Source organism: Prunus dulcis, chromosome 2 (assembly GCF_902201215.1).
Source record: "Prunus dulcis chromosome 2, ALMONDv2, whole genome shotgun sequence".
Lineage (NCBI taxonomy): Eukaryota > Viridiplantae > Streptophyta > Magnoliopsida > Rosales > Rosaceae > Prunus > Prunus dulcis.
Genome location: NC_047651.1, coordinates 18,972,862 through 18,987,003, shown reverse-complemented (window position 1 = coordinate 18,987,003; position 14,142 = coordinate 18,972,862). Strand labels below are relative to the sequence as shown.

Genomic DNA, 14,142 nt, shown 5'->3' with positions numbered 1-14,142 from the left:
TAGAAATAGTAACTTAGCTCAGATTTACCAGAATACAGAGGATTATCAGATTTTATCAAAGACAGTTATTTCAGAACCACCGTGTACCCATTTATTTTGGTGATTACCCACAGTCGGACCGATGTCTACGGACATCCAGTCTGATTTCAGTTACGTCAGTGCACTTGACTTTGCCTCACGAGTTTCGGGGACGCTCGGACCGTGAGTGCCAGGATTTGCGGCTCGGCAGACTTGGTGTCCCGAGACTTGCCAGGATTTGCGGCTCGGCTGACTCTGTGTCCCCGAGACCTGCCAGGATTGCGGATCAGGCTGACTACGGTCCCCTGTATCCTGCTAGAGCGGCTCGAGTCGACTTGGTGTCATCGGGACCTGCCGGCGGATCAGGCTGGCCATAGTCCCCTTATTCCGCCAGTTTGCGGCTCGGTTAGACTTTGTGTCGCCGAGACCTGCCAGGGGATTTGACGGATGTTACAGGGTATAATTAGGTGGTAGTTTTTAAAGGATTTTGAGCACTTTTATACAGCTGTTTCTTTCAGTTATTTTATACCAGTTTCCTCAATATTCATGCATTTATATCTCTATATATTTGTTCAGTGATACGAGTATATTCATCAATATATTTCTCTAAGTTTATTTGAATATCTTGTATTGAAATATAGTCAAACCATAGATTTACATCCCTATTTATTTTAAACGGGGGTTATTATATTTCTAAATTGTTTTAAGAACATTATCTTTTGTCCACTCACAACTTTAAACTTGTTTTTCGCCCCCAGGCCGTAGAAGTACGAAGGAAACCACTCGGCCCATCCTCCCAGCTTCCGCACCACCATAAAGTGTAGGATTTCATTATAAATTTCTTAAAGTTCTGTAAAGTTGTAGAAAAAGGCTCTGATATCTGGTTGAAACTGAAAACCGGAGTTGAGATCTGTTTATTTGAGATATTCTGGCAGTTGGTGTGGTATTTGTGCTTGTTTGACAGGTGGAAGGTTTTGGGTTTGGTCAGAATACATGGGAAACTCTGCCGAATTTTCGGCAGAAGTTTAAGGGAAATTTTAAAAGAATTTGAAACGAGAAGGGTAAAAAGGTCATTTGTGCCCGACATTTGCCAGGTGTCTGACACGCACAGGACTTGGCTCGAATTCCAAAGCGAAATTTGGTTCGGGTCCTGTCATCACCTCTCCGTTATTGTAATGGCAATTTGTGGCTAGTTTGTATTGATCTTTTTTTGTTGACTTATAAATGCAATCCTAGAATTTCTATAAATAAATAAAAACTTAATTATTATATTTAAAAAAGAATTTGAATTTTTGTGGCTAATTACTTTTTAAACTGAATTATGAATGTAATGCATAGAGGACTGGCTTGTTGAATATGTTGTAGTCATATTAGGATTGATGACTTCTTCTCGTTAATGAGTCAATAGACTTAATACCATAATTAAATCACACAGTATTATTATTCAATGAATGATAATAACCCTTAATTTAATTTCTTTTCAATGTAAAAAAAAAATGTGAGAGATGGGCACTCCCCTAGGCTATATGAATTTGTGTCCTTAATTGATGTTGATTTTGTCCACCAGGAACACAACCCTTTAAGCGATTTTGACCCCTTACAAATTGTCGATATGTATTTCAATGGATGGACATTTATACACACATATATGTATGAATGATATTCTAAATTATATGTATTTTAAAGATCATTTCTACAAAAAAAATCACTTAAATTCGATATCATTTTATCACTAAATTAAATTATTAAAATTTTAGTACTTTCTTGAATAATCGTGTTCATTGATTTTATAAAACACAATTAGATGTCTAAATGGTTTTCGATTTGTCTAATTTTTTGCAAAGATGATCTATGAATAAAGACCTAAAAAATAAATTGTTTGGATCATTGAAAAAAAATTCGTAGCATACCCTAAATGGCGTCCCTCAAATAAAATTATTTAAAAAATCCATCATATATATAGATTACATTTTGGTTTTCTTCCACATGCATGTGGAACTGTGACCTATTAATTAGTGTGACATGTTAGGACTCTCATGGGGTTAGAAATTATTCAGACCATGTAATCTATAAAGACCAGATCGTACAGAGTACCAGACCTTGCTCTATCTCTACCACAAGCAGCAAGCTTTACCCGTTATGAGCAAACAATTTCTCTCCCTGGCCTGAAATTATGTGTGCCCCTTGAAAATTAATGCATTTCGTGATCTCATAAATGAGATTTGCTTTCGATCATAAACACAATCTTCAGCCCTCTATTGGAAGGAGACAAGTTGATTGTTCGCCTTTGTCCAAACCAGCATGTTCATCAAAATCGTGGTGTGTGGAATAGGGCCCACCCATGGTTGCTACACTCACACAAGACTCCGAACCTCCCTTGAATCTAATTGTTCCCACTTATTTGGAAAAAACCCATCAACACTTATTGGACTAAGGATAGTGAATGATGATCTATTATTGTGGAGATAAATTGTTAAGTGAGACCGCCTTAAGCTGTGACTGAAAGTGAGATTCACATACGAATTCCAACGTCGATTAAAGACAATCCTACACAAAACTCTCTCGAATTATATGATAATTTAATGACTGATTTAATAAGAATATAGTAGTTGAATTGAATCCAACTATCGTAATTTGCCGGGCACATCGATGGTGAACAAATATCACTCCCTTGAATAATATCATACATGCATTTTCACACTTGACCTAGACCTTTAGACCTATCAATTTGGCATAATTTGAGCAACATAGTCCGGTTCATCACATATTAACATTTTAAATTTTAATAACAAGGTATTGACCTTGAGATTACTACCCTAATGTTATATTGAAATCAATCATGGACCGGAGACTAATCAAAAGCCGTGGCCTAATGTGAAACGGACAAGTTTATTGATCACGTCAACTATGTGTCAAATTGATTTAATAAAGTCTGATTAATTAGTATTATTATTGAAAATGTGGCTAAACTAGTAGATTATTTATTCACATAGAGCATCTGCTGCTGGACAGTCATAGGTTAAGTAGGCGTCACTATTAAATTGACTGCAAATTAATGTTGATAACTTGATATGCAAAATGAAACTGGTCACTTTCCGACATTGTTACGCTGAAATTTCTTTGAAAAGAGAATCTTAATAAAATAATTATTTTAATATAGCGAATTAGTTAGTTTTCCTGCGTCAAACCATTCTACAGTCTTTACACACACACACAATATGTTGCTTGATGCTTAAAATATCCCCATTAAAAAAGTTTTTAAGTTAATTAATTCACACATATCACAATTGCTAGCACTCAACCACATAGCTAAAAAGGTATATGCGCCGATAAATTTTTGTACGTGCTGGTTATATACGATAAATTTTTCTCGTTAGGTGCATGTATATTCTACCGATTATATATGACTCATTATATAACGATGAGATCATACATATTGTGAGAGAGCGAGGATATATGATCGGAGCGTCAAAAAGTTTTGAGTATTTGATTATATTAGGGATTTTAAAGGATTCAAAGTAAATTATAATGTTCAAATTATTATAGCATTGATCCAAAAAGTGGGCGTCATGATATATGCTAGACAAATGGAGCAAGATCTACCCCATATATAAAAAGATATCAATCACGCAGCTGTATGCTTTGATGCCAAAGATATGCTATCAACAGTTTGGGAAGCAATTCGCCTTTGCCTAATCAACCTAAATTTTAAAGCTGGTTGGGGCCTTAAACCCAGGAAAATGTCGAGAGCAAAAGAAAATTAAACAGTGACACCTTACGTTTGCGATGATGATGAGTTGTTGTCGTTCATTTGGCTCGTGCAATTAAGACAGTTGATGAGAACATATAGAGCCAACGACAATGATCTATCAAACAGTGTTTGAAGCCTTTCTTTTCCACATAAATTGATAAGGACCACCCTAACCACTGCATTAACTAATTATAATCAACAGATAATTAGGCTAATTAATTGGTTTAAGCATAGCCGCAAGAATCGCCCACTAATGTTTGCTTTGAATTCCCAGACAGAGATATTGACTGGAAAAGAAAGATAAACATATGAAACAAAATGGCTTGGATTGCGCGAAAAAAAAAAACAAACACAAAACAACTTGGATGCCTTCTAAGTTTGGATGAGGAAGAACAATCATATGTGCAAATTAAATAAAATGCGTGTGATGTGTTTTCTTGGCTTAATGCATGTTTTAATCCAATCACTGTTTTGGATGGGATGGGATGGAAGGATGCTTGTTTGACTTGTCACTTCTCCTGGGTACTTATAAATTACCATTCCTTAATTAATAATTAATGCCCCACTTGCCAATAATTGAGAGATAAAACAGAAAAAAATGTAGGTTTATGTGCACATTATTATGTCCAAATTTTAATTTATAAGTTAACGAGTCGGGTTTAAATTAATCATCGTTGTTAATTAGTTTTGAGTTTTTAGGGTTTTTAGGGTGGGTATGGACCACATTTAGGTAGATGAGAATATGTGTGTTCCAACCCGACTGAGATGTTTGTGATATAATCTCGCAAGTACTTTTTGGTGTGTCACTTTATACCATACTCAAATAGAAAGCTTATATCAAAAGGAAGGAGAAAACTTGTGTCACGAGGATTTTCCAAATAATTTAAACTTTGCTTTCTGTTAAAATCAAATCAACTCATAATGCACATGATTAGTTGCATGAGGTTCAAAACATTGGATAATAAATATGTGATGGTCCTCCTCATGTGCTTTGCAAAGCAATGCGTAAGACAAATGTAAAGGGTAGTACTAGTACTAGCATGCATGTGATTAATTTGATCTATGAGCTGAATTATGATTAGGACTTGTGATCAGTACCTAAATCAATCGATAATCTGTACGAACTAATATAATTGTGAGTTCAACTTCTATGTTTTCTTGCTTAATTATTGAGTAGGGCACCGTTTTGGATTTAGGGTTGAGAGGCTTTAGTCACTAACCGCCATGCTAATTAGGATGCAGGACAATGTTAGACGCGGTGATGAATAATTTGTTGGCTAAATGCTCAGTTGGTGAACTTGCTTATTCATGATATCAAATCCACCCTGATCATGAAGCATATCCCACAAATCTTGCATACAAATCATACGGAAAAGTGCTTGTAATTTTCCAGTGTTGGCATTGTACAATTTGAACAGAAAGATTCTTACTCCTTTTATCCATTGATTTGATAATATATGGCTGGGCTGTCTTATTGCGATGGTGAAGGTTGATAGATAGGCATGTTTTTTTTAGTTTTATGAATATAATCATTCAATTATGCTTTAGATTGTCTTTAAAAAAACAGTCAGCAGTAAAAAAAAAAATCTTTTCTGAGAAAAAAAATCTTTGTTCCCTGTTACTATACACACAAAATATCCCTGGCATTGTTAAAGTTAAAGGCATGATCTGCTGACCAACTAGCTCTGAGCTAGTGGTAATTCTGCTCTCAAGTTAATGCCTCTCCCACGAGTCGCGACTAATGAAAACTAAAAAGGCAGAATCTGTGAAACTTATTTGAACAAGAACTTCCCATATAAGAGGCATCCAAGCCACCTATGCCAGACAAATGTGTAGTGAATGCGCACTATGTAATCTTTGAACTTTGATAAGCCCATTTTCAATTTATTTTTGTTCTTAATTGGTACACCAAGAGGGGCTGCTGAGGCCCAAAGCCCTAAAGAAAACTTAGGACTGGAAATTCCTAAACAGTCTGAAAGCCCATACATGTTCAGTTCATCAGTCTCTTTTCTTGGTGAGAAGCAAACAATTCCAAGATCCAAGGCCATTTAACATTCCAGATATAACTCAAATCTTGAGTTCTGATTTTATGGTTGTTTCCATATGGTTGCAAAGATCAGAGATGGAAGGCAAAAGGAGAGGTAAAATTAGAATTACCAAGGCCATTTAACATTTTTATTAGTACTTTGGCTATTTTACCATAGCCTTGCTATCTAAGAATAGCTAAAAAAAATTTGAGGGAAAAAAAGTATCAGAAATTTAAACTGTGGACACAAGAACAAGAATGAGGCAAATTATTCCATTGATCCAAATGACCATACCTAAGATCTATTTGTTTAATCAAAGTATAGGAAACAACAACTAAATTAAAGGTGAAGAGGTAAATGCTTTGACAAAGGTCACTGCAATAGGATGAAGCAATGCTTTGGCAAGTCAATAAATTCCAAGCACACACAAGAAATACAGATACGTAAAAAGGGTAGTACAACATATTCAAAAAAGCAAAGTAATAACTTAAATTCCATTATTACCACTTGAGTGATAGAATGTCTAGGTCTCAGTTTAAAGTTCCATACGTATGGATGATTGAACTACTTCTTCTTCCCGTAGTATTGCAGAGCAAATGCAGCCCCCAAGATCAACAAGGGCAGCAGAAACTGTAACAGCTTTACCACAAATCCAGAAGATTGCCCGGATGGAGGAGTTGTTTGAGCAGGAAGCTTGTAACTTGGCTGTTCTGGTATGGTGGATGTGTCAACCTTGCCTACATAAAATTTTTCCATCTGCTCCTTCGCAGAATCACTGTGGCCCACATCATTAAAATCATCTGTTGCATCTTTCTCTGCAAGATGTTCAACCAAAGTTCTATTCACCGCACATAATGTTCTCGTACTCTAGAACCAGTAACAATCACAAAGATACCAGATAGATTGCTAAGCTGAAGTGCACAATCTTACCGACTGCTAATAGCAACACTTCGTCGCCCCCAGGGTGATCCTCCAAAAAAGGGGTGACATCGTAAACCTGTGGAAAATTGTTCAAGATGCATTAGTCAGCAATGCTGCTAAATAAATGTGGTAGATGAATGGATCTGAGTAAAAAAGGAACCATTTAAGTTACCAGATAGAAGACTTTACTAAAATATCTGTCGAATTTGTGTAGGACCAACAGAGCAATAAAGAGAGGGGCCTTCTAGGTAGGAAGCAAATTAATAGGCTTATATAACATAGGTCAGTAGATTCACTACCAGGAACAGGTTTCCTTATCCTTTTATAATCTTTTTTGGTGTAAAACAAATTTAGGAAAGAGAACAGAGAAATTCAACAGAAATCCCAATGACCTGCGGCCTGGTTTACTGTTCTCTGAATACAGTTGTGATGGCACATACTATTTTATTTCATTGTTCTGCAGTCGTGAAAGTTGCTTTGTAGTGTTAACAATTATTTATATACCATTGGAGATTACAATTGTCTGCTTTAATTAGCGAGTCAATGGTTATTTCAAATAGAAAAAAACCTTCATAATTAAACGCCTTAAGCCCAACTACTTTCCCCAATGGCACATTGAGCACCATGCTAAAGTAAACAACATATTTAAACACTTGCTTAGTCTCCACTACCTTAGGACCAGCAGACATAGAGAAACCCCAATTAACAAACTTAAGCACTTTTCAAAATGTTTCGTGTTCATAAGTCGAAGAAACTAATTGATTCTGCATTTATCTGTGGTCAGGCATTGAACATGTCTATCACATACAACACTTAATCGGTACAAATTAATATTGTAGCCCTTCTCCTCCATTCCATCATACTTATGTTGCCGATGATTAAATTATATTAACACCAAAAAATAGAGCAACAATCATACACACACAAACTACACAGAAAACGCAAGGTGCAACTCAATCCTTCAAACAACATTACCATTTAACAACCTATGATTAAAGTTAAACCTATCAAACATAACAGCATATTGCAAGTGTTCAGCAGCAGGCATCCTTTGCACTGATATGTTAATTCACTGTAGCTTTTAAAGATATGTCTGCCCTTTTCCTCCCTCCTTTTTGTTTCAATTCCCCTTTATACTTTGAATTAGATCTATAAACTCCTCTACTCAATGCTAAAGTAACTCTCACACATAGCAAAACGGGTGGCAGCAAAAGACTTTGCCTTTAACCAACAGATAAATCATAAATCATATATCACAAATCAACCCAGAAACTGAATTAATTCAGATACATACACAGGTATTAATACATTTACAATAAAACGAGAATCAAAGGGGAAAAGAAAACAAAGAAAAAGACTACAAATCTGACCTTTCCAGAGATTATGATCCAGCAATCTTTCTTGTGGTTGTGCTTGGCCACCTCATCGAAATGATAAACTTGAGAATCTGAAGCCATTCCTGCAGCTGCCTCTGTTCATCACGAAGTCAACCCCATCAACACCAAACCAAAAAATGGAGAAAACCCAACAAAAATAATTTAAAAGACAGAAACTTTAAAGCTAGATTTGATCCATAAGTTACCAAAGTAAAAAGCTTGATGAGGAAATCAACAAAAAAGTGATATAGAAGTCATGCTTCTTTTCTTACATAGGAGAGAAGAAGAAGAAGAGGTTGGGCTTTGAAGCACAGCTCCTCTTTGAGTAACTTGTCTTACTCTTTACCTGTCCTCAATATGCTGACCTTTTATTTTATGAGTAACTAGTTGAGTAACTATATATAATATTTTCTGTACCTAAAAAAAAAAAAAACTATATATAATATTTTGCCTCAACCCAGATTCATACATAGTATTAAATTGACCCACCAACCAAGTTCTTTAATTGACTCTCTAATTCCCTATGTTGTTGTATTGCTATTGTCAAACTTTCACACCCCTCTCTCTCTCTCTCTGTGGTCCAAGTTGGCTCCTAATTTTAAAATGTTTTTTTCCCCAAACTTTTTCATATCATTCATAAAAATACACTCATGGAATTATATTTCCTTGCAATATAGATTAATCAGCTGTTTGTCCACCACAGGCATAATTCTTTGATTTTAGTATAAATCTAGTGTGAGCCTGCCAATTTTTCTGCTTTTTTTTTTTTTTTGGGGTCAAAGAGCTTGCCTTTATGATTGGGGGCTGCTATGCTATATATGCAGCTAAAATCAATTGATCAAAAGAGTAATTTTTTGTTTTTTGTTTGTTTGAAAATTGGTGTATTAATTAGTCAATCTTTGGATGCACTTTAATTCAAACCCCCATCCCCATATTCTTGGAGGAAAAAGAAGGCTCCCCCCCTCATATTATTTTTGGATTCACTATTTTCTTAAAAGGATTGTCAGTTGAACAGAATCTAATGGTTACTTTTCTTTTAATTTAAACTGCTTGTTTTCTCCAAAAAAAAAAAAAAAAAATCCTTGATGAAGCAGTAGAAAATGATAGCTGATAGTGGGGTTTTTCTAAATTTTCTAGGACTACGAGCTTTCGGTGGAATTAATCCCTTGGGATGGGCCAAACTGGTCTGCCTCATCCTAGATCCAACTAGAGGGTGCTTAGAGTGAAAATTAATGCTGATTTTGTAGGTACTCAGATATGAAAATTAATCCTTTCAATTATCCACATCAAAGCGTTTGATGTGAAACAAAACCAAACCATTAATTCATGCCGCGAAAGGAGGAAAAAAAATTGGGAAAGTAGATAATCAGATATGATTGATGAGACAAGAAATTAAAAAAAAATTAAAATTAAAAAAGAGAAAAAAACATAACATGATTATTAATAATTGTTACAACAACAAAAAAAGTGGTTTATTCTAAACAAATTGAGCCAAAGTTTATTGTTGCAAAGTACGTGCTAATGTTGGGATAATTTTGGTAATTAAATAGATAATGCATCAAAATGCCAAGACACAATCATAGCCTATATATCCGACAAAATAACTTTGCATCATATTGATTAAAACTAAAGCCAAAAACAATTAACAAAATTACAGATGATCAAAGCCAGAATCACATGGTTCAACAACAGTTACATACACGTAAAAAGACCCTAATTAATCAACATATTGTCCTTGAAATAGTTATTTTTATAGCAATCACAAAAACCCTTTAATTCCCAGGAGACCTCCAGGCCATAATTCAGTGCACACAAGGGGCACCTGCAAAAAGATGAGAGCAAACAAATACTTGTGAGGTTGTGTTCACATTCCCATACATGAGAAAACCCAAGACATATGGTTTTGACTTGATCGAACTACAACCGTTGGATGACCACCTTATGAAAAAAAGTGATCGGGAACATGTGATGTAAAATGAACACTTTCCTAATTGGACTTATCCTTGATGTAATTTTGCACAAGAGGACCCATTACCAGTACGAAATGATTACATGGAAAGTGCATGACACTGGGTGTAGCTTACTTGCTGTGTGCGAAACCTGACCGGACCATGCACATCTCGGAGTAAAGTTCTCTTATGAGACCTTTGTTGTTTTCATATATATGTTTATATTATCAGACTGTGAATTCAGATTACGAATTTAAGCAACCTAATCAATAGTTCATATTCAAAATTTAGCAACGTATGATCTTGATAGAGTGTTCCTTTTCTTTCTTGGGCAATGAAGCTTTCAAAATGCACAAATCCAAGTTTAGTAAGTGCATCTAGGAGTGTATATCTCTAAAATATATCTCATATGGCATTGCAGGTATGCACATAAAAAAAACACAGGTGGGGCACATGAAGAGAACTTGACATACTACTGTTAAGTGCATTATTTGGCCATGCACAGTTTGTTATGAGGTCGCACATCAAAGGACATGCAATATGTAGTGCTGGAAGATCAAAGTACTATTGGGTCCAAAATGTTAAAGCACTCTGAAACAATATTTTACATGCATGGTCATGCCGATGGGTTAGGATAATTGCCCAATGATTGGATCAAGATTTGACAAATTAGCTCCACTATGGCATTTGAGCTTTATAATGAAAAAGATAATTAGACCCTTTTATAGTATCCACTATTCCTTCTCTTTTCAATATTCCACTCTCTTAACATCTCTTGTGCTTTTCGACTTTGATATTAATTCAAATTATAAGATAAAAGGTTAAAACATAAAATTTAACCCACAAAAAAGTATATATCTTTACTAGTTTTAGTATTAATGCTGGATTTTATTAGTGTGGAAACATATGCTGTCTTTGAATGATAAATAGTGGTATGTACCTTGAATTGGAAGCAAAGAAACCGATTCATAAGCATCATTTTCGACATTGGAGATGAGCTCTACCGCACTGGGCTGCTTCTGGCCATCTGATTTGTGAATCTTGACTTCAAGCTCAGCTGGATGGATCTTCCTCTTCAACATCCTCCTCATCAGCTATGACATTAGAGATTAGGTATTCATTCAGTGAACTATGAAAAACAAGACCATGACAGTGATATGACTCTCTCCACAGTAATTATACCTCGCTAAAACTACAAAAATGTACCGTTACTAAATTACTAGCTAATAAGTGCGCTTCCTTCCTAAATTGAGTAGGAAAAGAAATGTGCATCACACGCGATATCAACCCTAATCACATATGAATACTGTAAATTTAGACCCATTCAGACAATAATTAGAATTCATAGTGTTCTTATGTTGCTAGTTTGATAACGTAACATGTTCCAATATGATATGTTTATGGAAGAAGGTGACTTGGGCATCAATAAAAGATAGAAAATAAAGCATTTAACTACTCACTCGTTGCATATTTTTGATTGGACTTGAATCATCTTTGACGCGAGGGATGAGTTTCTTGGCAAATGCTAGGCCACTCCTTGTTCTGGCATTCATTTTTTTCTCCATTTCTGGCTCGACCTTGCCAGAGTCAAGCTTCAGTTGACCAACATCAGGAACATCAGCCTGGAACAAGTCAGCCAGTGTAATTCTCTGACCTTTCTTATTCTTGCTCTGATCATTAGCACTCTGATCAGGTTTAGTACTGATTTCACTGGACCCCTCAAATGGAGTAAGAGGGACACCATCAACGGTCAGGATCACATCAGCTGGTTTCTCAACAATGGCATCAAAATTTGACCCAATATCCTCAAAGCTGTGTTCAAATGTTGTAAACATTAAAGGGTTCAGTTCTTCATCTTCAACACTATGATCATAATGTTCATCATCATCATCATCATCATCATCATCATCATTACCACTGTGTGAAAATCCATGGCTTTCCTGATCGTCCTCTTCGCTCTCCAGAACGACATATTCGTTTTGGTGGGTAGAGGGTTTTAGGGGGTCGAAACCAAAGGTGCCTATAGTTAAAATGCCATCCCTCCAACCATCAAGCCCATCCACATTAACAAGGCCAACTTGTTTGAGAAATGCTTGTGTGTCCTTGTCATTGGTTTCCAGTTCACTCTTTTTCGCATTCCCAGCAAACCCATCTGAGGAAACCAATAAAAAAATAAATTAAAGAAATTCATGAATAAAAAAGTGACAAATAATTGGTACATTCAACTTGGAATAAATAATCAAAATAATCTCAAATTAAAAGGTGAAAAATTTATAATTTGGTATATAAAGAGAGAGAGAGTTCAGAAAATAAGACCCTTGACGACCCTTTGATGAAGCCTCTTATGAACCCAGTTGAAGATCTATGTGGAGAATGAAATAAGATCAATTAGTGACTACAATAATATTTTTTTTTTTTTTTAAACCCTAAATATAATGTGCATGGTTCTAACCTTCATATTTTGTGAGCAATTGCGAATTATCAAAGAACTGGTGGTACAAGTAGAAAGCAATGAGGAATAGCAAAGCTAGCCCCAGTGAGTGAAACACTGAAACTGAAGGGGATGATCATGGAGTTGAAGACACTAAAAGGAGGGGGCCAAGTGGGTTGGAGAATCAGATCATGACATGTGTCCAGGGTAGGGCCCTAACATATAGCTATGTTTTTGGGTGCGGGGCATGTTTGACGAGCCACGGTGTTGGGTCTTTGTGGCATGATCGATGTGCCGAAATTCTTGATATGATGTTTTTACCCTCCCAGCTCTGCCAGCTCCCATGTTGCTTTAGGTAAAAACACAAAGATACTTGGGGCGTCTTTGGTATCTTATTTCAATCTAATTTTATCAATTCAAAAACAAATTTTATGTTCAAACCACAAAAATCCGTTTAATAGACCCATTTTCAAAAACTCAAACCCAAGAAAAACTCCAAAACACCCCATTATTAAAAACAAAAAATGTGAGAGTTATAGTTTTTTTTCCCTCTCTCTCTCTCTCTCTCTCTCTCTCTCTTTCTCTCTCTCTCTCGTCTCTTTCTCACTCCTTCCACTATCGTCGCTCCCTCCTCCCTCTCTCGCCTCTATCTCTCCGCACTCTCCTGTCTCTCCCGTCTCTCTCTTCCTCTCTCCTATCTCTCTCCTTTTCTTGTTCATTTCAATTTGGGAATTTAGGTCTTTTGATTTTTTGATTTTAATTTCAATTTTTTTAGATCATTAAAATACAATACCAAACAAGTTTTTAGATTTTAAAATAACTATTTGAAAACTCATGTTTTAAAAACAAATCATAGTTTTTGAATTTGCCTTTTTGAGTAGGATACCAAACATAGCCTTATTTGTCTTCTGATAATAAAAGGAAAAAAAAAAACACATGTGTTTTCATCTATACTATATTTATATCTATCTATAATATATATTTCCATGAGCTTCGATTATTAAATGGGTGATATGGGTTGCGTTGTTGTTATTAAAATGTCTTTGTGTTTAGGATTTCAACACAATTAATTAAACGGGTCATGTTCGTGTCGGCCCTCTTAATGTAATATCCATAACTCAACATGACACGATCCACCAACATAAATTAGCACTCCTATACATATAATACAAGTCATGAAAGATACTAGGAAAAGAGGAAGAGGAGATGTGGAAGAGCCAAAAGTGAAATTGTATAATTTTTTCTTCAAAGATATATGATAGACAAAAATGCTAGAGTGAATGAGATAACACTTGTAACTACCAATGGGGTGTTAGTTGAATTGGCTTAGGTCTTTGATGTGCTCCCAGGTGGTCATAAGTTCCCTTTCTAACTTCGGCCAAAAAAACAGAAGATAACACAGGAAACTAAATTGGATGATGAGGAACTAGGATAAGGTGCTTGCATCACATAATTAGCAACCTATTCATGTGTAGTTATTCATTTTTGTCATATAAAAGTTCTCAATTTTGTTATTCATTACTTTAATTTAAAAAACTAAAGAACCATTTCCCAGCATTAATGGTTCCATATAGTTACTATGTATCTCTTCTTTTCTCACATAATATTTTTCGGCTTCAATTTTTTCTGGTCTCGCCATGCATCAAGAGAAAAGTACCATTAATGCTAT

At 35.4% G+C, this 14,142-nt stretch overlaps 2 protein-coding genes across 3 annotated transcripts; both read right to left on the bottom strand.

Annotated features, from left to right (window-relative positions):
• Window positions 1–6,054: 6,054 nt before the first annotated feature.
• LOC117619547 (cytochrome b5) lies at window positions 6,055–8,607 on the bottom strand. Of its 2 annotated transcripts, none has more exons than XM_034349528.1 (4): window positions 8,366–8,607; window positions 8,088–8,188; window positions 6,727–6,793; window positions 6,055–6,611 (listed from the first exon to the last, which is right to left on the bottom strand). In XM_034349528.1, the coding sequence occupies exons 2-4, from the start codon at window positions 8,172–8,174 to the stop codon at window positions 6,361–6,363; spliced, it is 405 nt and encodes a 134-aa protein (XP_034205419.1). In that variant the 5' UTR covers window positions 8,175–8,188; window positions 8,366–8,607; the 3' UTR covers window positions 6,055–6,360. The 2 variants fall into 2 exon arrangements, with proteins under 2 accessions (XP_034205419.1, XP_034205420.1); XM_034349529.1 differs by having other exon boundaries at window positions 8,300–8,468.
• Window positions 8,608–9,680: 1,073 nt separating this feature from the next.
• LOC117619335 lies at window positions 9,681–12,598 on the bottom strand. Its single transcript, XM_034349261.1, has 5 exons — window positions 12,495–12,598; window positions 12,359–12,404; window positions 11,503–12,194; window positions 10,983–11,136; window positions 9,681–9,915 (listed from the first exon to the last, which is right to left on the bottom strand). The coding sequence occupies exons 1-5, from the start codon at window positions 12,498–12,500 to the stop codon at window positions 9,896–9,898; spliced, it is 918 nt and encodes a 305-aa protein (XP_034205152.1). The 5' UTR covers window positions 12,501–12,598; the 3' UTR covers window positions 9,681–9,895.
• Between the last annotated feature and the right edge of the window lie 1,544 nt (window positions 12,599–14,142).

What these genes read in the sequence shown, in the direction of transcription:
- LOC117619335 (XM_034349261.1), bottom strand. An exon ending in TCATCAAAGGGTCGTCAAGG is followed by an intron (nt 12,195 to 12,358) that starts GTCTTATTTTCT and finishes TGGTTTCCTCAG; the next exon opens with ATGGGTTTGCTGGGAATGCG. An exon ending in TTCTTTGCTTCCAATTCAAG is followed by an intron (nt 9,916 to 10,982) that starts GTACATACCACT and finishes ATCTTTTTGCAG; the next exon opens with GTGCCCCTTGTGTGCACTGA.
- LOC117619547 (XM_034349528.1), bottom strand. Translation starts at nt 8,174, where the DNA reads ATGGCTTCAGATTCTCAAGTTTATCATTTCGATGAGGTGGCCAAGCAC. An exon ending in GGATCATAATCTCTGGAAAG is followed by an intron (nt 6,794 to 8,087) that starts GTCAGATTTGTA and finishes AATTTTCCACAG; the next exon opens with GTTTACGATGTCACCCCTTT. An exon ending in AGTGTTGCTATTAGCAGTCG is followed by an intron (nt 6,612 to 6,726) that starts GTAAGATTGTGC and finishes AACATCTTGCAG; the next exon opens with AGAAAGATGCAACAGATGAT.